Raw genomic sequence first — 23698 nt, 5'->3', positions numbered from 1 at the left:
GCTGACGAAGGTAACTAACCCTCTTGAACTTTTTTTTTGTAAGCCTTTACCAGCTTTTCAGATGAAGAGACTGAAATGTTTGCCTAATTCTTCTTCTGCTCTTGCTTTAAGTCTCACATCTTGATCTGGACTTTGACTGGGCCAGATGAAACTGATCTATTTGGCTGTTTCCTGGAGGCAGCTGGTTGGGCTGTATTGGGTTTCAGGTTAAGAGGGTTGAACTTGAACATTGTGTGAAGTTTTTATTTGAAAGAAGAGAAAAAAAACCCAGAACTTTACATTAATGATCTGCTGTGTGTTGGTCTATCAGAGACGATGTAATGCTGTCTTTGGGTAACTTTTATAAAAGTTTGTTTTTTTTTTTTTTACATATTTGTTCAAACTATTTATCCACCGTCACTGGTGGCCGTACTTATTCGCCTGTATGCTCGCGGCGGGCTCTGCTGTGGGGGAGGAGCTGTAGCACAGCAGAGAGGGACTGTGTGACCAGCGTGTTCACAAGCGTGATTGACAGCGCTAAGACTCTCCTCCTACTGACTCTGATTGTTTTTTTCTGACTGGGAGTGGTTTATTTCTGAAGACCGAGGAGCTCTAATTTTTTCACAAATTATCTGACATATTACACTGTCAAAACAGTGACAGTTTGAACAAACATATAAAAAAAATATATATATAACCTGTATTTCACTTTTTTCCCTCCCAAGCTCTCATTTTGTTGTTTGTGTTATTTTTGTTTCTTTCTTACAGAATTCCACGCTGACACTTGAACATTTTATTATTCCTTTTTTTTCTCTCCAGATTTTTTAATTTTTTATTATTTTAACTCTTAATTGAGTTTGTGTTTCTTCCACATCCAGAAATTCGACCTAAGCTTTGTGGCGGTGGTGAACGACACAGTGGGCACCATGATGACCTGTGCCTATCAGGACCCCAAATGTGAGCTGGGCCTTATTGTAGGTAAGTCTGTCTGTTCCTGTTCTTTCCTGCTTGATGTCAAATAATAATAGTAATAACAGTAGTAAATAATAATAATTACAATAATAAAGTGCTCACTGTGGCCAACGTATTTCTAAATGCAAAGCTTTACTGTAATCAGGATTGTTTTGTTTTTTACACCAGGCACAGGGACCAACGCCTGCTACATGGAGGAAATGCACAACATCGAAACGGTGGAGGGAAATGAAGGCCGCATGTGTGTCAACGTGGAGTGGGGAGCATTCGGCGAAAACGGTGAACTGGACGACTTTTGCACAGAGTTTGATTATGCTGTCGACGAAGCCTCCAACTACCCTGGGAAGCAGAGGTACATGAAAATCAGGAATCAGAGCAAACATAAGAAGAAAAAGTGTAAGACATGATCAGACTTAAAATACCTTTCACTGATCTCGTTGATTTTATTTTTATCAAATTCTAGGTTTTATGTCACTTAGAAACATAGATTAAGATGTATAAACACATCTTCCTCCTTCATTTCTACAATATAATAATTAAAATAATTGTTTTTATACAACTGAATTACCTCAGTCACTTAAATAACATATTTGTATTTAACTGTTTTGTAGAAATCCGTTTTCATTTTGACATTGAAGAGTTTTTTCAGATTTTATTTATTTATTTTAGTTTGGTTTGTAAAAGCAATAAAGACGGTAAAACATTAAACACGATAGATAATTATTATAGACCCTGGATGTGTTTAATTGTAATATAACAAAATAAAAATCCTACTTTAGGTCAAACTATACTGTTTACTACTTACATTCGTTTGAACCCATTTAATATTTTTGTGTCGTTTTTGACAGTGAAGCTTCTTCGCTCTTCAGCTGCTGCTGCGTTCGGTTCACATGCCTGAATTTGAAAACTGAACATCTCTGTGCTGCTCCATAATCACACCTTAAACTTGCATCTGCAATAAGTGAATCTGTCATGTCATCCAAAAAAAAAAAAAAAAAAAAAAAAAAAAAAAAAAAAAGCTGTGCAGACAGTGGGAAAAAATGGCTGTGAAGAAAAATGTCTGACTGCACATAATAATGTTGTGCAGGCGTGAAATCCTCTTGTTGTATGTCTTTTTTTTTCTTTTGAAGATATGAGAAGATGATCAGTGGGATGTACCTGGGAGAGATAGTGAGGCATGTGCTGATGGATTTCACCACCAAGGGTCTGCTGTTCAGGGGCAAACTGTCGGAGCGCCTGAAGACCAGGGGCATCTTTGAGACCAAGTTCCTGTCACAGATTGAAAGGTGAAGTATCCAAACAAAACAACCGAGTCAGTGAAGGCCCCACCACGTCACTCAAACCGGCTCTCGTCGACGTACAATGATGCGTCTCCGTTCGCTTCTCGACGAAATGTTTCACGCGGAGCTCGGTGCAACGTGTCGCGCGATTGGTCAGAAGTTTGTTTGTTTTTGTTTTTATACGTCAATAAATGCCCCAACAGCAATGTTGATATTTTTGCTTCAACTGACGCCGTGAGGAATTGTGGACATTTGTGTGATTCTTCACTACATTGTTAAAAGCAGCAAACTGGCTTCTAGTTTAAAAATGTAGTTTTCTTCATAATATCCAGAATTCTCAAATTTGACGAGCTTGTAGAATTTAAAATGGCTCAATTTATGTTCAAAGCATCTAAAAGGTTGTTACCTGAGCACATACAGAGCACGTTTTCTGAAAGAGAAGGGGGGGTATAACTTAAGGGGTCACTCAAACTTCAAGATCCGCAATTTTAGAACAAGAAAAAGCTTCTGTATTTCAATTAAAGGTGTAAAGTTATGGAACAAGTTACATGAAGATTTAAAACAAAGCAATAGTTTAACACAATTCAAAAGAAAGTACAAAGAGGTAATTTTCAATAGATACACATACGGGTGACAGAAAGCAATAAGGTGTGTATTGCAGATAACTTGGTGTAAGGGTTTAGAAAGACAAACCAGCATAAAATGGGAAAATGTATAGTTAAATATTAGTAATTGTTACTTCTGACTGCCACTTTGATTTTGATTTTTTTAATGACAGTAGGACTCTAAAGTTTCAAGTGTTTAGGGGGTAGGAGTTTATAAGTTTTCATTTCTTCCTACCCCATTTTGAGCATGATATGTTAACTGAAACAAAAAATCTGTATTTTCTCTTCTTTCTTATGCACTTCTTGTTACTGTGCACTATTTTATTTTTATATTTGTATTTGCATCATGTTCGAATAAAATTTCATTTCAATATAAATACACAAGCAAATGTTTATGTGAGCGTTCAAATAAAACAGCCATGTTGTTAATGCAAAAAAAAAAACAAACAATATGAACAATCTACTTTTATTTAGCCAGACTTCATCCAGTATTAATAGGAGGTGTGCTTTAAAAGGTTGTTTAACTTTTTGACCATGCAACAGAAACGCTGGACAAAAAAACAGAACTTACTTCCTTCATCTGTTTTAAAAGAGCCCTTTTTAATGAATTTATTATATAGAGTATTATAATTGCACATCTATCAATAATGTGAATTTATTTCAACCAAAAGTGCTAACACTAGTTAAGAAGAGACATAACCCAGAACACACATTGTGGTTGAAGATTCTTGTTTTTTTTTTTTCTGCTTAGTTCAATTAAATCACTTTATTTTCCAGAGATAGACGTCAATACGAGATGGAATAAAACTGTGTCACAAACTAGACATAAAGTCCACAAGAGACCAGCGACATTCAGTGACGTGTCCCGTGTTTTGTCAGCCGGGTATCCGTGTTTCCAGCTGGCGTCTGCAGAGGAGAGCGATGTGATGTGAGACAGGCTCCACGTGTGGGAGGGAAACCAACACGGAAGATATAAACACACTCGGGTCCCTTTAAAATTTCAGTCACACTTGACAGATTTTTTGGACGCTGGTGTGACTGCCATGGTCACACTCATGAGCTCTGTGGGCATGTGTCAAAATTAACGCACAAGATTTTATTTGGTTAGATTCTATAGGATACGTTCGCGATTCAATTGTAGTTTCATATATTTAAAAAAAAAGAGATCATTTATGGGACATGGAGTTTGATTAGCGATTCATCTCTCCAGCAGGACTTAGGATTTAGTGGAAGACGTTCCTTGTAGTCCATCGTTGGGTTAAAAGGCGAAGAACACGACAGGAAGTGGCAGGACGACTGCGCTGCATGTATTTCAGCGAGTCATCGTGTGAACAAACCTATTCATGTGTGATTTTTACTCGTGCTTCTTATTTAAAGGAAACACCGCAATTGCAAAATTGTGGGGGGTTTTTTCGGTTTTTGATAAATATCGACAAAGGTTTGTGTTCATTTGTACTGTAAATGCAGCTGCTGCTAACGGCAGCCCGTACTCACGGCTCCTAAAAAGGGCCAGCTGTCGGAGCCTGACGTCTTCCTCCGTTATCAGCCGCGCTCTTTGTGTCGGCGGCCCCAGGTGGCATCAATCAATAACAAAAGCCTTCGTCTGAATCATCCTTCCCCCCAGGGGCCATGGTCTAGCATGGAGCTTAAATCTGAAGGCCGAGGATTGACATTTTATTTTTCTTCTGTTAGAGAGTAATCAGACTAGCAGTTATCACCTTCTGACTAACCTTCATGCTGACGGAGTTACAGCCTCTGTAAGCCTCACACAGATCCAACGTGTTGCTTCTGACGTCAACACTCCATTTTTAATTCCCATTTAAGGCGTTTATTTATGCATTTGCTTAATTTCACGTCTGTTTTACATGAAGTGAAGCTGCCGACTGATCACACAAGTTAGCTAATCGCTGTGCAATTTAGCCTGTTTGATTCCAGCTTGAACCGGTTTGTTGGAAAACAAACATGACAAAGACCGAGGAGCGCAGCAGACGCTTCGTAAATTGTAGAGAAGTAAGGTCATTGTAGAGAATTGTAGAGAAGCAAGGTGAGGTTATATCAAATTATCCCAAACTTTCAAAATCGGTCAACAAAGTTGTAGTTGAAAGAAATCACGCTCACAGTTTGACAACAAACCATGTTGGAGTTTGGAGAAAAGGTGCTTTGGTCAGATGAGACCAAAATGGAAGGAAATGCAGAAAGGCAACTTGGTGGTGGCAGTTTCATACTGTGGGGATTCGTTTCCTCACTAGAGATGGAGAAGCTGGTTTGAGTTGAAGGGAAGATGGATTCAGAGGAGGGAGAACTCCAACGCCGTATTTATTTTTATTTTACCTTTAATTATCCAAGCAAGTTGATTGAGAACAAATTCTCATTTTCAACAACGAGCTGTTGAGGAAACATTACGACTTCATGCAGCAGCGCATCATATGGGGGGAAACAGAAGAACATCATAAAACAAAAAGAAAAAAGAATAAAAATATAACCTTGCTTATAATTCACACACACGTCAATAGTTTTTTAAAAGCAGCCATGTTGATGATGCATTGTGATTTTTACTGAGTTGATATTGTAGTGAGCGTACTGAGCTTTAGTGTTTTTTTTATTTTGTTTGTTGTTTCAGTCATTAGGTGCAAAAAAATGAAAAGCAAAAAAACAAAAAACAAAAAAAAAACATAAAAGCAAGGGGACTTGATTTGACTGTAAAAGTTTTAATGTTGGGGCAAAAGTTGCAACAGCTGCTGAATTACATGCAACCAGAGTTACACCAGAATGCTTTAGATCAAATGTATCCATCTCTTATAATAGCCCAAAGTTCACAGATCAATCTACTTGAGAATCACTAACAAGACGCCTGTTCAGACACCTTCCGTCTTATCAGTCATATTTTTAAATTCTAAAACCAGAAAAAGTGGGAGAACAATTTCCAGTTGTTTTGCTCTACATTTTAATAACAAATCTTGAGGGGGGGAGGGAAAGAGCACCTGGAGCTAAAACGAACAGAGTTGTCCAGCACAGGTCCCTGAACTGTCCCTGTTCCCACAGCGACCGGCTGGCCATGCGTCAGGTCCGCTCCATCCTGCAGCACCTCGGCCTCACCGGCTCCACGTGCGACGACAGCGTCCTGGTGAAGGAGGTGTGCAGCGTCGTGGGTCGCCGCGCGGCGCAGCTCTGTGGCGCCGGTTTGGCCGCTCTCGTTGACAAGATCCGGCAGAACCGCAACCTGAACCAAATGTCCATCACTGTGGGAGTGGACGGTACCCTTTATAAGACCCATCCTCAGTAAGGAACATTTTAATTTATTGAAGTTCGTCACGTTGGTTTCACCTACGCTTTGTTCCCAATTATTAAGAAGTTTTAATTTGAAGGATTAGTCTTTTCTGTTAATTTAATGTGTTTTAAACCTCAAACATGAGTCTTTAAAGGGGCAGCGTTTTGTATTCTCCAAGCACATACTGCCATTTTAATAGCACAATCTGGTAACTTCTACTTTGAGTTGATATAAAAGTGCTGTGTAAATCACATGTAACATAAAATAAATTTGACTTTGTAATTTAACGCCGTGAAATTGGATCTATGTCTCAAGAAAAACTTATATTCTTTCTAAAACTCCGCCTTTGGGAAGTCATCACAATGTGGCTCCTCTATTAACCCTTTAACATCATTTTTACCAGCATTTCACTAAGAAGTAGCACCTATAATGAGCTCAGCAGATGCTCATTTCCACCTGCTGTTTGCTGATTACTTCTGGCTAGTCTGAAGGAGCTGAGTGGGTTAATAACATTACGACTTGACGTAAAGCTGAAAAAAGTAGATATTACATAAGACTGCCCGTCCCATCCTGTTTTAATCAATCGGCAGCCCTAACAAAACCATTTAGAGTTCATTTATTAACTGTTTTTTTAACCAATTAATTAATCATGATTAATTCACAGCAGCCTCTCGACTAATCAGATTCAAATTTCTAATCATTCAGCGGCCCGACTGAGAAATCTTAATTTTTGTGTTCCGCTCTCTGCTCCCTCCTTGTTCTCTGAAGTTTCTCGAGGATCATGCAGGAGACCCTGCAGGACCTGGCCCCGCAGTGCGAGGTGACGTTCCTCAAGTCGGAGGACGGCAGCGGGAAAGGAGCGGCGCTCATCACGGCCGTGGCCTGCAGGTTGAAGAGCGAGCAGTCGCTGTGAAACCTGCAAAAACTTCTCCCTGTGGGTCAACACGCGCACTGTGTTCAGTCGGTTGTCATTCTTTTTTCGACGTGAGCGCGTTCACACGAGAGTGTCCGCTTAACGGCGCGAGGCGAAGCTGTGACGGAGGTTCGGTCGGGCGCGAACTGAGCTCAGAAATCACAGATCTGCTGGTAACGAACCTGCACCTTCAGTGAGACCCGACTGTTACGAGCTCGTTGCTTTTCGTTTTTACACTCCGTCGTTGTCTTTTACTTTTATATTAGTTCTGTTTTTAAGTCAAGTCTGTGAAAAGTAAAACTTTTTAGCACATTTACTGTCTGGCAAGTTTAGAAAAGCACATTCCTGAACCAAAGAGAAGCAAACCAGTACATTCAGCAGGTAAATGAAGCAATAGTTTCTTTCCTTTTTTTACATTTTATTTAAGTTTTAAAGCAATTTTACTTTGTTACAGGAAACTTCAGAAAATATGCAATATTGTGATGAAATGTTTTTAAAATTTAAACACTAGTCCACGCATCAGAAACATAAAGATGTTTTAGAAATTGCAGAGGCACCGTATAACTGGAGGTATAAATAATTCAAACTGTGCAGTTCTGATTGCAGCAAGCTTATTATGATGTGCTGTGAAAAATATCAACTCCAAATAAAGTGAGAAATCACCAGGGTCTATTTTTTTTATTATTATTTATCAATAAAACCAAGATTACTCCAACTTGGACTCATTTTATTACTGGGGTGTTGAGAATAAAGAGGACAATCTGCACCTCCATAATTGGACCAATCAGTTTAATTTGTAGTTTTTCTCCTCACAAAGCATATTTTCATTGGCTTTTTTTTTTTTTTTTTACAAAATCATTACCTTACAATTGAAAACTACCCTGAATACACATAATCAGACAGCTCTGAAAATACTGTAACATGTGATCTTCATTTTCACAGTTTTTCATCCAACCAAACCCAATAAATCTTACTTGGCTATGTTGTTTTTGATTTTTTATTTTTTTTTGTGTGTGTGTGTGTGTGTGTTTATCCATCACTGTGGAGACCAGCAGCAGATCACTGCCTGGTCTTTTGTTATTTTTAGAGTTGGGTATGTGCAAGCCAACAAACATCAGCTGTTGGCCCGGCTTTTCAAACTTTCTCAGATCAACAGGCTCACAGCAAACTACTAAAAATGTCCATCAAAAGCCTCCGTAGAGCGGGAGACGTTACAGCACATCACAAAGCCTGTAGGGGGAAATGAAAAGTTTTACATCAAATCCCTGACCATCGCTACATTTTTTTTTCTTCGTCTGCTTTCAATCCCAGATGCAATTGCGGAAATATATTTTTATAGACCGGCTGGAGGTTCTGACCCGTATTTTTCCTTCTTTCTTTTAGTTAAAAAAAAAAAAACATTTTCGAATTTTTGCATTTCACCCATTCCTGGTAAGTCCTTGCTATGAAATATTGAACAAAAATAGATCTAACATTCAGGAGGATCGAGGCAAAGAAACACAAGTGGACTGCGAGTGATCATGTTTTAGTCTGCGATCAAAGTTACACGATGTCTGGAAAATATTCAAAGCCTTCGCTAATTAATGATTCAGAGGCCGTGTTTTCTTCCTAGAGATGTTTTCTAAAAGGGACAAAACGGGTTTCAGATTCTCGTTGAACAAAAACAGTGTGGGGTGGTGGGGCGCTTTTTAATGTCTTCTGAACCTGCACTTTTTTTTGTAAACCTTTGTAAGGAGCAGAAAAGCAAAAAAAACATGAAGAGCCAAGCGTCTCTAAGTGCTATGTGCTCCGGAGAGATGCATCGTGCTTTTTCTTTTCTTTTTTTTTTTTTTAAGAAATATGGCCGCGCTTTATATGCTCTGCTTAAGAGGGTTAGTATTCTCCCCTCAGCTAACAATTGTCAACTGTGCATTTGCATAAATATGCAGCCCAATTAGTGTTAATGTACTCGGCTTTTGAGCTCCTTGTCACTGCGCAGACCTCCGTAATGAGCCTATGGTCCTTTTGAATGACATTTGCCACACAAGAATGGCGACGGACGATTAAATTACTAAGATGCCTCTCATGAATGCGTTACTTCGGACACGTCGCCGTCTGCGAGCGCAAAACTAAACGGGAAATGCGGACAATTTTTTGGCATTCCGCGAAAATCATTTTTGAAAACGTCATTTTTAATTAGCGACCGGGGCTTTCAGCTGCGTAGCTGTGACGATTCTCTGAGCCAACCGCAGCTATGGACGGCTGATAAATACTCGGAGACTTATTACACCAAATCTAGGACGAATATAGGCAGATGATATTTAGGGGAAAATTTAGTTTAGTTTTTGAATGTTGCTCCAACTTAAAGTAGAACCTCTTATTTAATTTTTTTTTTCTATTCAAACAGTCGAGTGTCTCACACTTCAGGAGGTATGCAAAACATGGCTGCCAAATGTCATATTTTATATGCCGTATAGCCAGTGTTTGATTATGTCCAGTTACAGTGGAAGCCCTAGAGAGTTAGTTTGCCTTAAAGGTCAGACTGACATTACAAATGACAAACAGTGACTGGACTGAAAAGGTGCTTTTCAACCTTTATGCTTTCATGTATAATTTTCCTTTTCATGTCTCACAAAATGTTATATTTTCCTTTCATATTACTAAAATAGAGTTACATTTAGTCCCAATGCTGAGCAATTTACAAATCACCCCCTTGGAAGAAATAAGGACATTCTTAACCTATTTCTGCCTGCTGCTGTGAGGACAAACGACCCGACGAACGAACACGTTTGTAAATTCTATGGTAGAAAGTGGTTTAGTTCATTTTTACAGCACCGAGAAATGCCAGATATTACCTCCCTATTAAAAACGACCAAGTCTAAATAAAATATTTCAGCCCTAAACAAGTTTTCTGAATTGTGGACTAGCATTAGAAGTTGGGGACCACTGATGTTGTCTATTAGTGTAGAATCATGATCATGTTCATCTTAGCCTGGTAAAAACCAGCTCTTTGGTCTACGCTTCACTTCGTCCAGAGGGTCTGAACACTCTGCTATTGAGAAACGATTGCTTCCTGAAGGCATGCCGAGGTTTTGAATTTCACTCAACCGCTAACGTTTGCCTGTGACATATGTAACACACCAATCCCAATCTGAACAAGGCGCGTGGTCAGGGAAGATTATAGGATCTGGCTTTTAGGGGTGCTTAGCCCCCAGCAGGGCTAAGACCCTTGAGAAGATAGTCGTTTGTGCAGTTTTCTAACTCTAACTGCTTATTTACATACATTCACAAACAAAATAAAGAGACATGTCAGTAATTCATAGAATAAACGACACTTAAAAAAATAATTAAAAACAGAGCAATGTTTCATCATTTGATATTGTGAACCAAAGAGCCACTACAATGTCACAACTGACCAACACTTGCTACCCAACCAATCAGTGACTAGCACGTAGCTCAAATTTTGTAGGTTGAACAAAAACAACTGGGCAAATAAAATACATTAAATAAATGGAGTGTTTTATCCATAAATAAAAAAAATAGTAATAATTTAAATGAACTACTTCTAGGATGCAACATCGAGATACAGCACCCCTGAATAGGGTTGCTTTAGACCAGGGCTAGAATCGCCACTGGTCTAAAGTACTCCACAGTTTGTAAAAGTAATAAACTAAACTGTATAAAGCAACTGTTAGAAATTTTGGAGTACTCAATATTTTAGACCAACAAAAAAAATTCTAACAGTGAGTTCTAGATATGCACAGTGTTGCTAAGTAAACTAACAGGAGTTTCTCTCTATGTTGCCTCATTACTAAAAGTATAAAGCTGAATATTGGTCTAAAGTAATAAGTACTCCATCATTTATAAAAGTATCCTTACTTTTATAAATGATGGAGCACTTATTACTTTAGAGAATAAGTAGGATGAAATGACTCTTCTGATATTATTTGAATAAACATGCAGAAAACATTCATACGGTGAGCCAAAAAGACATCAAGCTGTTTATCAAACACAAAACATTTATGCACAATGTTGAATGCTAAAAAAATAAAAACACTGAAAAAAGCTAATTTTCAGCCACAGATTAGATGAGAAGACAACAATGTCTACCACAGAACTTTGGCCAGTGTCCTGGTACCAAGAGCACATATGAACACCCTCATGCTTGAACATGGTGTACATTATGGATACACCATGACGACAGAACACTGAGTGGTGTTCTGCCCAATAACATAACAAGTAGGTGAAAAGATTAACTGGTGTGAATCCCAACATACAGGCACCAAAATGGGAGGCAAAAAGTATGCTCACTCCTTCTCTGCACCTCTCACCATGGTCAAATCAAAAAAAGAGCCTGATCCAAAGTCCCCAGGTTCCACTTCCTCAGTGGAAGATGTGATGGTAGGATTCAGGATGCAATGGTGAGATTGAGGAGATCTTTGAACTACTCTGCCCGATCCAAGATTCTCCATGGCCTCTGTGAACTTCACCCACATCTGAGTTTGTGCCTCAGCAAAAACCTGAGCTGCATGCCACTTGGACTGCCAGTACCCATTAGCTGCTTCTAGGGTATCACAGTCCAAAAAGACCCAATAGATCTCTGTCTTCAGCTTGACAGCATCCCTCCCTTCTGGTGCCCACAAGCTGATTCTAGCGTTGCCCCCAAAACAGGCACTTAAAAATTTGTGGCTACAACTCCTGCACAATGTAAGAAGGGACATGTCCCACTCTGTGCGGGCTATGTTCCACCCACTTCCTCCAAAATGTGTCTGAAGCACTATCTTTGTTGTTGATCGGTGGTCACTTTGAGCCCTACACTGTATTCCACCTGTCCTTCTCTGGCTTTTTCATAGATGTAGATGTACCCATTGCTGCAAATGTCAGCTCCACAGTCGATATTTGCCAGTGACATCCGCTCATCCTTTGCCGTAAACACCTGTTCTCCACACATCAGATATGTATAAAGGCTGCTGGTGTCAGAAGTAGTTGCCTGTCTCCAGCAAATGACGGAGGACAGATGATATGACTGAGTTCCACTTTTTACAGGAACTTCAAGTGCTGGATCAGGTATCACAGGATGTCTGATATCGTCTTGTCTGGCCATGGCAGTATCAGGGTCATCACATCAGTGTCATTGAAAAAGGAATCGCTCTTTTTGTTGAACTTGCACGTGTCGCAACTTTCTGAAATTCCACTCCAATAACCCTTCAGAAGAGTCGATGTAGTGTCATTTTGTTGTTCCTTTGGCAGAGGAATGACAGGACCAAGGTTACGAATAATTCGTGAACACTTCTGACATTGTTCAGAATACTCAGCTGTGTGTACAGTTTACAGTCTGTAGACGCCATACTGGACCAGTTAGAGCGACATGTAAAACAAAAGAACTCCTGGCTTGTCCTGATGTTTTACATCCCTGATCTTCAGAGTTTCCTGAACTGCAAAGACTTCATGTGGAGGAAAATATTTTCTTGGATGGTACATTGCTGTAAAGAAACACCTTGCAAACAATGGTGTCGCTGCAAAAAGTTCAGACATCTCCTCAGGAAACTGAACCACAAACCTTCTGACAGTAGTCAAGTTCATAATGCTTTGTGTTGTGGCATTCATCCAGCAGTTAAAAATGGAGCTGGAAAATTTGCAAAAGTACATGGCTGAGTCAAGATTTACGTCCATGCCGTCGAAATCATCAGTGTCATTCTGATTTCCATCTTCTGAGTTTTCTTCTTCTGAAGACGATTCCTCTGATGTAGAAAACTCAGATTTCTCCAAAATGTGTCCACATATTGTCAGCATTTGTGCTTCCAGGACGAACTTCCTCATCCTTAGAGGAAGTATCCATGTCTTTGGTCCATGTTCTCGAAATGGTTAGGGTCAATTTGAATGTTATCTTTTGAGCTTTCTTCTTCTGAAGACCATTCTTCTGATGAAGAATACTCAGAAACTTCATCAAAATGTGAAACAACATTCTCAGCATTTGTGCTTCCAGAGCAAGCTTCCAAGTGCAGCACGATTTTGTTTTCAGGAACACAGACGCTTTCCAAAGCAACAGTGTGTTCAGATGTCTTGACTGTTAAATCTGTATTGATGGTAATTTCCTCAACTTTAGAGGAAGCTTCCATGTCCTTTTGATCTTCAGGAAAAATGTCAAAACAAAAGTACTTCCATCTCTTATCCTCTTCGCATTCTCCTAAAATTTCATCGTCTTTTACGTTGTCTTTGCCGACAATGTCAAAACCAAAGTACTTAGTAAATCTTTCATCTTCAGATGAGCTCTCTGCTGAAACGTCATCATCTTTAATCCTATATCCTAGCAACTTCTCTACTTCTTTCGTGATAAGATACTCAAGGCCCCAACCGATAGCAAGAATAATTTTGACTGCAATTGAGATGGTTTCTAAACTCACCGTTCGAAGTCGTCTCTCTCTCTAAGTGTTGTACCTCCAGTGAAGTTGAAAAGCAAACTGAGAATTCTTGTATTCCAAATGATAATAATAATATTTTGAACCTTTATGACATCATCGATGAGAACATAGATGACATGATGATGTCAAACAACCTGTGTCAGATTCTTGTTTGTTTTAGTTGCTATGGAAATACAAGGAGTTATTATGTATGAGGTAAGACTACTGTCAATTAAAAATGCATGCGTAGACATCTATATCCCTGAATGTAAGTCAATAAATGTGCATACATTTAAGTTTGTATTTGTTCTGTTTTCCAACTCATACATAGATGTGAAAATCAAAGATTTTACTTATGAAAATACCCATAAGCAAATAAATTAATAAAAATATGTTTGATAGGTTAAATATAGAGAGTAAGTAGTTTAAAATGTTGAACCCACAAGTAAAGTTTTGTCTGATTATTGAAGTAACAGCAAAAAAAAATGCAACAAGCAGTCAGCTGCTTCGAACGGGTGCCATTGTAATAGAACAAGAAAGAGAAAAAAAACTTGTCTAACGTGGAGGCCAGTTTCTCCTGAAATATGCCTCACTTTGCACTATGAGCAGCTAAAGCAACTGTCACAGTGAGTTTTTTGATAGTTGCCTTCACCACCAAGGTAACCATAAAGCTTGGTGGTGGTAGCATTATTCTGTGGGGTAGTTATCTGCCTGGTGATGTTAATACAATATTTGGAACCGTGACCAACACAGATCGAACAACTCCGTTCACTTCCTCTGCTGCCATCACTGAAACTGCAGGCAGACTACAATTCTAAAACAGCGCAGCGCAGAAAACTGATGTCATCGTTCACTATTTCTCCTTCTGTTTGCTGATTGGTCAGTCAAAAATTGACCGCAGACAATCTGAGTGAAAGGGAGAAAGCCCAGACAAGCGATAATTATTATTACTATTATTTTTTTAGGGGAATTTCACAGGAAGGCAACGGCAAGGTGATGTTCATCTTAATCCAGTGACTCTGGTTGTGCCCTCAGGTCGTTACAGGTAGGACATGAATTATTCCAATCAGTTGTTTACACCTCAGAAGCTTCCCATTGACATAAAGTGTAAAAGCGATAAAATATTCTGCTTGACATATAATAACTTATCTGTGCTTGAGTTCTTTTTTTGTTTGTTTTTTTTTTTTGTTTTTACAAACGCAAGTCTCATTGTGTCATATTATTTTTCTTACTTTGATACCGTCTCATGAGTCATGATTTTCCGTCATCCCTGACGAGTCGAGGATCTGGTCAGCTTGTAATATGTTTAGAGACAAAGCAAGAGGAGACCAACTCATTTCCATGGGAACAAGAAAAACAAGGGAAAACTCAAGGATCCTTAAAAAAAAAAAAAAAGAGAGAGAGACCATAGTGTATCTTTTAAAGTTGTCCTGTTCTGGGTCCTGCCTTTCACTGACACTGAGGTGCTGAGTGTCACTCTGCCTTAATACGCACCTACATTCCTCCATACATCTACCATCTGTGATGCAGCCGAGAGATTCTTTGAGTGAAATGTATCCTCGCAACCAGAGCAAATTATTTTCCCGCAGGCTAATGAGAACGTTGCACTGGTTAGAAAGGTCTGACTCACCACATGACGACAGGAAAAACAAGCTAAAGGAGCAAGTTATCTAGAACTACAGATGAAAAGCTCCGTCAGAAAGAGATACGAGGAACGCATCACATTTTCGTTACAAATGTGAGCAAAACTTTTTTGCTAATGTTAAAAAAAAGACACAATTTCACAGTTTTGGTGTTTCCATTAAATAAGAAAGATAAATTAAAATCACAAGTGAATTTGATAAGTCTTTAAATAACACGCTGCACCATCGTCCTAGTTCCTGTCATATTCTTCTCCTATTCCGTCAGTTGTAACCTTGATTGTGCGATGCGAGAAAAGTGTTTCCAATGTAAACATTGGAAATATACTAATTTGCCAAAAAAAAAAACAAACCTCATCCTGGTACTAAAACTTTATATCAAAATGTATTTATTTATTGTTTTCAAAATTGCTGTGCAATTAAGCAAGTTTATCTTCATAATTCCAATTTGTTAAATTTTAGGGTCAATGGAAACGTGGCTACTGATTGCTTCTTGACTGGCTGTTGTGGCCAAGATGCAAACACAGCAAAAACAATCATACTGGTGAAATTTACAGTTCCTTCTCAACAACCTTTTTAGCTAAAAGTGAATGTTTGTGCCCTTCTGATTCTGAGGAGGCCTGAAAAAACCCATCTGCTGGATGGATTGTTTCAGAAATCTATGATGGTTCCTTCTGACTTCACCGATCATCCTTCTAATATCTTCAAATGTTTGCACAGTAAACTGAAAAATGATTTTGCCCTGAAAGTGAAAAACTGCAGGGTTTTTTATTTCCATTTCCATTCCAAGCTACCGCTCAGTCATTTCTGAGAAAGTCGGGGAACTGCGACGTGTTCTTGTCGTGCTTGGCGTCTTGATCAATTTAAACTGTATGAAAGCAGATATGCTTATGCGACGAGGATCACAAACTTTAAAAGAATGTTAATTCTGAATTGAATTAGTATGCAGCACTGTGCTGCTCCGTCAGGCGGTACAGTGCAGCTGCATCGCCTGACTTAATGTTATGGAGATTAACTGGCAACAGACTGAATCTTTTCAGAACTACAGCTGGAGAGCAGCTCACTGCTTTATTAAGGGAAACACATCTCCAGATCAGGAAATCCAGACAATAAAGTGATGATTTGTAGATTTGGCTTTGACTTTTATTTCATTGCAGCCATTATGAGGCCAACATGTTCCATATTTTGTTGTGCCAGCTCAGCATCTTGTTGCAGCTCCTGTTCTTCAGTGTCAAAATATCAGAAAAATAATGAATGGAACTTGTTTTTGTAATGGGATTTATGCTGAGATTAAGGGTTATTAAAGATGTTAGTGTGTTTTTTCTTGTTGCAAACACACTTCTGGTATAAAGACAGTAATGATTTAAGGAAAAAAAAATTTCTATTTGCTAAGTGTCAGATTATTTTATTAGTAAATGAATTCAGAAGCATTTTTCCTCTGATTTTAGTAGAACTACATTTTAATCTCTGTGACTTTGTTCAGACATTTTGGGCGTTCTTCAAGAAGTTTCTCACAATTGTTCATTAGAATTTTAGCCGATTCTTGTGTCTGTCATCCATTTTGTGAAGTTCACCAGTTACTCTATGCTGCCACCCCGTACTTTACGGCTGCGATGACGTTCCCAAAATGTCGTTAAAACCAAACATTGAATTTCAGCTTCATCAGAATATGTACAGACACGGAGTTGCAATCAGGGGCCACAAATGACCCCCTAGCCCCCTTGGGACACCACTATTACAGAGTAATAGCTTCTTGCTCACTGAGTTCCCTGGACTTGTTTCACCTCAGATAGCAGCACACTCCTCCTGGCTTCAGCCAACCACTTTTAAAAGATCATTTGCTTTTGCTCTGAGGCAGATCCACTCAGTTTGCTCCAAAACACGTTCCTGTCTGGGACCCTGAACCTCGTCTCCTTCCTGAGCTATGCAGACCACCAGGACATTCCCGTGCAGTCCCAGAGAGCTTGGCTTTTGGTCATCTTTTTCTTTTCTTTTCTTTTCTTTTTTTAATTGGAGCACTCTGGAAAAAACTTGAGTGCCAAGTCGCCTCATCTTATCCACATTTTCACTTTGGGGAGTCCATCCCAGACACGTCCGGCCCAAGGGAGTTTCCACTGGCAGCCGAAACAACAAACTTCTAAGCGGAGCTCTGGATGCAGGTCTGTCGATGTAACACGTCTGTCTCAAAGTATCTCTGATAGAGTTTGGGAGGTTTCGTCACCCGTGGTGCCTTTTTCCATAAGTCTGTGTTATCTCAGACTTTCAGACCGGTGAGGGGAAAACTTCTGAAAGCAGGCTCCGGCGGAAAGCGGAGAACACCTCTGGTCGCGAAGTATTGACATATGTAATTCATGGATTTGAGACCATCTGGCTTGTTATGAACGGCGATGACGCGCGGGCACGGCAAGCGCAATCTGCATGACTAACCTGAACATCTGTGAAGGCGTCATTATTGCTGAAAAAAAAATATATACACTACACATGGTTTGAAGGGACATACTGCATGCTGGCACAGACATGGCCTTGTTTATTTATGCAGATCCAAACATATATGAATCTGGCTGCTGTTGCAGTTGCCTGACTCAAAAAGGAGAAAGGTGCTGGAGCTAAGCCCACCTGTGTGCGATCCAGGTGGGAAATCTTTTCGTGCACAATGCAGAAGGAACCGCAATCGTGTTAGGGGTGTGTTGTTGCCAGAAATATTGGTTTTTAAATTTATTTCTGAACATATTTTGCACTTTATATAGCATCCAGATTTTGATTTAATATAAAAAAAGAAGAAGAAAAGTGGTCATGTGTGTGGGGAAGATTAGGTTTTTGTCACTTTGAATGGAATAGGATGAATTCAAAGTCATCTGGGTAATATGAAACAACTAACAGGGGTTCTGTTGTGAGGTTTATTAGAGCTGGACGATGTGGTATCAATATCCTGTCGATATTTATATCAACAGGTTATGATGAAATATCTGTTGATCAAATTACATCTGTCTGTTGATATTGATATACTATCGTGATATGTATTGTTATTGATCTATTGTCCAGTCTTGAGACTTGTAGCAATCACTTCCTTCAACCTCTCTGTGACATCGGGATGTAGGAGACGGGTATATTTATGATTTAGTTAATCAAACTACATGTGAAGCACCAGTGGGTGTTCTCACACCTGGTAGTCTGGCAGACTTGGTTCAACTTGGGACCAGAATTGCAATATTTATTAGATTTTCACCCAGTGTGGTTCACTTTCACATTGCTTTAGCACAAACCAACCTGTTCCCTCTCCTTGCCTGTGGAGGCGCTGCACCAAGAACCACTGAAGTAAATGATATAAAAACCTCTGAAGAAGACACAGAGCGCAACTTTCTTCTACGCAAAATGTAAAAAAATCAATAAATAAAAGCCTCAGCGTCAGGTTTTTGTGGTTGTAGGCCACGCCCCTCAGTAGAATGTGTGCATTTTTTTCTGCTTAAAAATCTTAAATAAAAATTTAATTAAAAAATCAGAGTCAAAGTGAATATCGCTGGTTTATTAGAGGTTGCAGCTTGTCAAACATTTGTTCATCGATGCATTTGTCATTAAAGCAAATAAATAAATCAATAAATAAATTTATAAATAAAAAGACCTCAAACATGAACAAAAAGAGGTTGTTGTCGTCAGAAACTCAGCAACACAAGTAAAAAAAGAAGAGCATGTGGGTTTGAATCGTTTGAGACAAATACGAAGAGCAGCTGCAAGCTTCACAACACAGGTTTCACAACACAAGAAAGCTCAGAGAACCACAGCACACACTGTTCAAAGTTTGCATTGCAAGCCACAGACACGGACTGAAACGTTTGCTTTTCCTGAGTTTTCATCAGGGAACACTGACTCACCGGAGGGGAAAAATAAATCAGACGGGCCTTTTTTTTCTCTCTCTCTCTCCTTTTTTTTCTTTCTTTTTGACATCTGTAATACATTCACAAAAAGGTTCAACAGTGATAACAAAACCGGAGCCCACTGTGGCTTAAACATTCTTTGTCTATAACACTGGAGTAAGTAACACATTGATTTAAAAATACAGACAGACGTTTTGTCACGTTGTGCGGACAGTGAGCTGACGATGGCACAGGTCTGCTCCATGCTTTAATAGAAAATTATTCTGCTAATGAAGACACAGACGTGACCTGGAAATATTAACACCACATTTAGTCACCATTCGACAACAAACTGTGCACCACTGCGAACCAACAAAATCACCATTTTGATCTCAACATTACTGAGACTTGCAAATGTTTTCCCTTCCCTACGACTTTTCCACATTTTGTCACATGACGACTTCGATGTGTCTCACTGGAATTGTACAGGACAGAACCAAAAATCAAAGAATTGACATTATTGTCGAGGGAAACAGAAAAGAATCATGTTTTTTTTTTTTTTCACAACTAAAAATCAAAAAAATTTTGCAGTCTTTTTAATAGTCATTCCTCTTTACTCTTCCACCCCTGAATAGGTTTCATTAAAGAACGTTAGTGAACAAGCAGCATCGTGAGGAACAGGGAGCTAATTTTGCTGATATTTCACATCGTGTGTCACACACTGCACTGGTCTTTCCCTCCTAAATCACATAGAAACGCATAAACATAAACTGCTTTCTTGCATGTTAGCTTACTTCATCCAAGAAATGCCAACTGTACAGCGGCAGAGTTCTTGTGACAAATGTTCCTTTGAGAGGATCGACATATTAGATGGATGTTAAAAGTCTGATTTGTTCCTGACCTGTTAATTTATTGGATAAACTAAAATTGTGTAAACTTTTACTTCAGTTTTCCAGAGCTAATGGTCAAATCGCTGCTTTGCCATTTTATATGAATAAGTGAGTCTAATTTATGCTTAGTCTATCTCCCAAAAATTAAAAAAAATATATAAAAAAATTAAATATAATAAATAAATAAATGATTAAGAGAAAAAATAAAAGAGCATAACCACAACAAATAATCACAATCATGCCTTTAAACGATAACTCTCTAATGTGACTTCTAGTCTGTTACATTACGTTCCAGTCGTCTGTTTCGAACACCTCACATTTGTCTCTTTGCACTATTTGGGGGAAAAAAGCAATAAGGCTTAATGGTTGACATTTCTCCACTCAGAACTTTTACATATTGTGCTTATCCACCTTATTCACTTTTACAATCATCTTTATGATAAAAACATAGAACTAGAAACATACAATTTTTACAGTAATCACATCTGCTCAGAGTTTGCAATAAAGGTAATGTCATCATGCTTCACATTTGTTCAGTTTTGTGTTTTGTTTTGTTTTTTCAATGCACTTTATCCCTGTTCATTTTGGGAACACAACAAGGCACAGCCAGATTACCAAAGCATTTGTAATTAAGAATCTGGCTTTAAGTTTATGGCTAACCAACACTGAGCCACATCAACACATGACTAACTTCTTAACACCACACAGGCCTTTTGGCTGTTCACCCTTATAGATACTGGCAACGGGTTTAACCCTGTGTCACGATTTGGGAAAACCACTTTGGTGCATAGTTAATGTTGGGTTCTGTGAGAAAGGCTGGGGGTTCACATGATGATAAGAGGAACTCTATCTAAAGGTGAGTTGAGGTCAGTAGTTTTCCATTCATCACATTGACTGAAGGCTTTCTTACTTCTACTGCGCTCAGCTTTATGGGCATGTTGATGTCCTAATTTAATGTCTATTTTCACTCTGCCTGTGCTAATGCAAACATATACTACTCACAAAAAGTTAGGGATACCTGACTTTGGGGTAAAATGCATAGAAACCATAAAAAACCCATGTTCCTATGATGTTATAAAAGTGTGGCATAAATGGAGATGCATTTGTGCCATAAATGCGTCACATAAAAAATATTATGTGGCATAATATTTTTTGCCACAACAAAAAATATTATGGATTTGATTCCCTGGAGCATTATTTCCAGATTGGCAGCGATGTCTCATGATGTTCACAAGTTGACTTATTGTCTGTTCAGGCATGGCATCCCACTCTTCTTGAAGCATGGCCTTCAAGTCATTGAGGTTCTGGGGTAGAGAGTTATGATCGTCTACATGATGACTCAGGTCTGAGAAAGTGCAGACCGCTTAATTTGAGGTACTCCAGTCCCCCATAGGCGTCCCTAATGATGTAACCTCAATGAGCTGGAGCGTTATTGTCCATGAAGAGAAAATTAGGCCTGTGTTGTTCATGCGGGGGTACGATGACCAGATTTATAGTGCTATTCAGATAGTACAGGCTTGTCACTGTTTCTTTGACAGAATGTGGGGTAGTTCTGCATTGACTAGACACACCTGCCCACTTTGTACCAACACCATCACCAAAGGCTCATCTGCCAAAAACAGTGGCTGATCCTTAGCACTCTCATTGACAAGTCCAGCATCATTGGCGCCCATAATTTCTGCTCAACATAAATCGACTTTCATCAGAGAGCAATACTGAGGCCAGTGTCAACTCTCTGGCCCATGCAAGTTGATGATGGCTGTGCCTGGTGGTCTAGTACCCATGCAGGTCATCTAGCACACAGATGTAAACAGTTTTGAATACTGTTGACCAGTTGTTAGGTGACGGGTTGGTCTTAAGATGTTAAAATGTGAATAGTATGATAAGGAGGACTCTTTAAATACCAATTCTGATCGAACTGGGAAATGTATTGGTTGATCAATGGATCAAACACCTATTGTGAATTTTGTTGTTCGGCTTCTTGTTAAAGAACATCAAGTTGTGCAAAAGGTAGAGAAACGTTGAACAGTTGGACATTGGACATCAATTGTTTAGAGAAGGTCACGTTAAGGTCACCTGTAAAGGTTGTTGTGAATCTTAGATTCAAATTTCACCCGAAAGCAGAACATTTCTAACATTTTGTGAGCAGCGTATATTGGATTTACCCAAATGTCATGTCGATTGTCTATAGTGCTGGTACATCCACACTGTGCTGATCCATTTTGTCTGCTAAGACTTTGTGCACAGCTGAGAAATTCCTCTGCAAGTCTGCAGCGATGCTTCCAGTCTGAGCTGAGCAGTTTCAGACAGCCTGGATGTTCTGCCGCCGTCATCAAGGGAACCAACCTCGACTTCTTGAAAGCTGCGTTCAGCGAACTGAAGTAAAATAGAAGCTGACAACCTCCATGGAGAAGTTTTACGCTTTAGAGTTCTTGTTCAGCTGGAATTCAGCCCAAAACCAAAACATGTGACACCGTTCCAACCGTTTACCATGACTTCAAGCAGCCCTGTCAGTTAACTGGGAGGATTTTTTTTATTTTTATTTATTTATTTTTGGCTCTTGTAAATTCTGCTGTGAAAGTGTGAGTTTCCTGGTGAGCCGGGCTGTGGTTGTTTACATCTTCACCGCAAGAGCTATCTTGGTGCAAATTTGTCAACTGAAACATAAATACAGTCTAAATCCATCCAGGTTCTAAGAAAAATATTCTTAAGCAGCAAGTAATCATGATTATCAGTTTAGACTGCCTTTTAGTATGTTTAGTGTAATAAAGTTACACATGAATAAGCTCGAGTTATTCATCATTAATCAATATGAAGTTTAAACAGCAATTTGCATATTATCCAAATGTACAGTTAGTTTATTCATGCATCAGAACACATTTGCATTAGAACAAGCAATAACATTAAATTAGGTAACACCTGGTAAACTGTATTGTTTAAATGTCTTATAAATTGAACTTTATGTTGGCTTCAGCTCATATTTTCACTCTCTTACTGCAATACTTGGTTCATTTTTTTTTTACTTTGGTTTCTTTTGACAAATTTTTAGTTCTCGCACCTTAAATCTTTACAAAGTTTATATGACAGCTAGTTTAGAGAGATTTCTTTTTCCATACTTGGGCAAAATAGGGTTCAACTTAATCCTTTTCTCTGCTCTCTGCTGATTCTCACGCAAAACAGTAGGATGAAAAGTCAAATTAAGAACAATGTCACTGAATCTTTATTCTCCTTCATTTTAACATATTTTTCCCATCACCAATGCAGTTCCAGTGCCAAACCGGAGCTGGCTCTAACAATCTGTATGGGTTTGGTTTTCCACAAACAGACCACGGCATAGTTAAATCACTCAAAATGTTTCTTTCAGTCAATAGATTTCACCTCTGCTATGTTATGACTTTGTCAAGAAACCGCAAATCATTGTTTATTTTGCAAAATAAACACATTTTGATACGGCCAAAGAAAACCCATCTTAGTGGCAAAATCTGCAATTGAAAAATTAGTTTTCTCATAATTGTTGTGTTTCGATTAAGCTAATTTATTTTCGTAATGTCAAATCGCACAATTATCTGGTCAATGGAATTGCAGCTGCTGATGATCCACCACTGTTTAGTATTTTGTGGGAGTTTTGGTGCGGTGTGAAATTTACAGTAATCTGTTACAGACTGATGACATTACGTTCTTTCTTAATTTCTTTGTTTTTCTTTCTTTCTTGACTTGTTTCTTTCCTTCTTTCTGTCTTTCGACCATCCAGGGCAGGGGTGTTGGTTGGTCCTCGAGGGCCGGCATCCTGCACGTTTCAGTTCTCTCCCTGGTTTTATACACCTGCATCAAATGATGGCTCATTAGAAGGCCTAAGCAGAACACTGACTTGCTGAGGAGGTTGTTACCACCACCAGGGAGAGAACTAAAACATGCAGGAT

The 23698-nt window shown here is 38.9% G+C and overlaps 1 protein-coding gene across 1 annotated transcript in view; it reads left to right on the top strand.

The window, feature by feature from the left end:
- LOC106934578 (hexokinase-2-like) overlaps positions 1-8003 on the top strand; it is a 24011-nt gene extending 16008 nt beyond the window's left edge. Inside the window, exons 7-11 of the mRNA XM_015014566.1 lie at positions 858-957; positions 1120-1303; positions 2082-2237; positions 5879-6115; positions 6873-8003. Coding sequence (XP_014870052.1) covers positions 858-957; positions 1120-1303; positions 2082-2237; positions 5879-6115; positions 6873-7017 — 822 coding nt within the window. The 3' untranslated portion in view covers positions 7018-8003. The remainder of the gene's footprint in view (positions 1-857; positions 958-1119; positions 1304-2081; positions 2238-5878; positions 6116-6872) is intronic.
- Positions 8004-23698: the final 15695 nt, after the last annotated feature.

The sequence above is a fragment of the Poecilia latipinna genome, unplaced genomic scaffold (assembly GCF_001443285.1).
Source record: "Poecilia latipinna isolate Pla-1442-1.1 unplaced genomic scaffold, P_latipinna-1.0 Scaffold1828, whole genome shotgun sequence".
Lineage (NCBI taxonomy): Eukaryota > Metazoa > Chordata > Actinopteri > Cyprinodontiformes > Poeciliidae > Poecilia > Poecilia latipinna.
The sequence above is the reverse complement of the archived record's forward strand: the minus strand, read 5'-3'. Positions and strand labels throughout refer to the sequence as shown.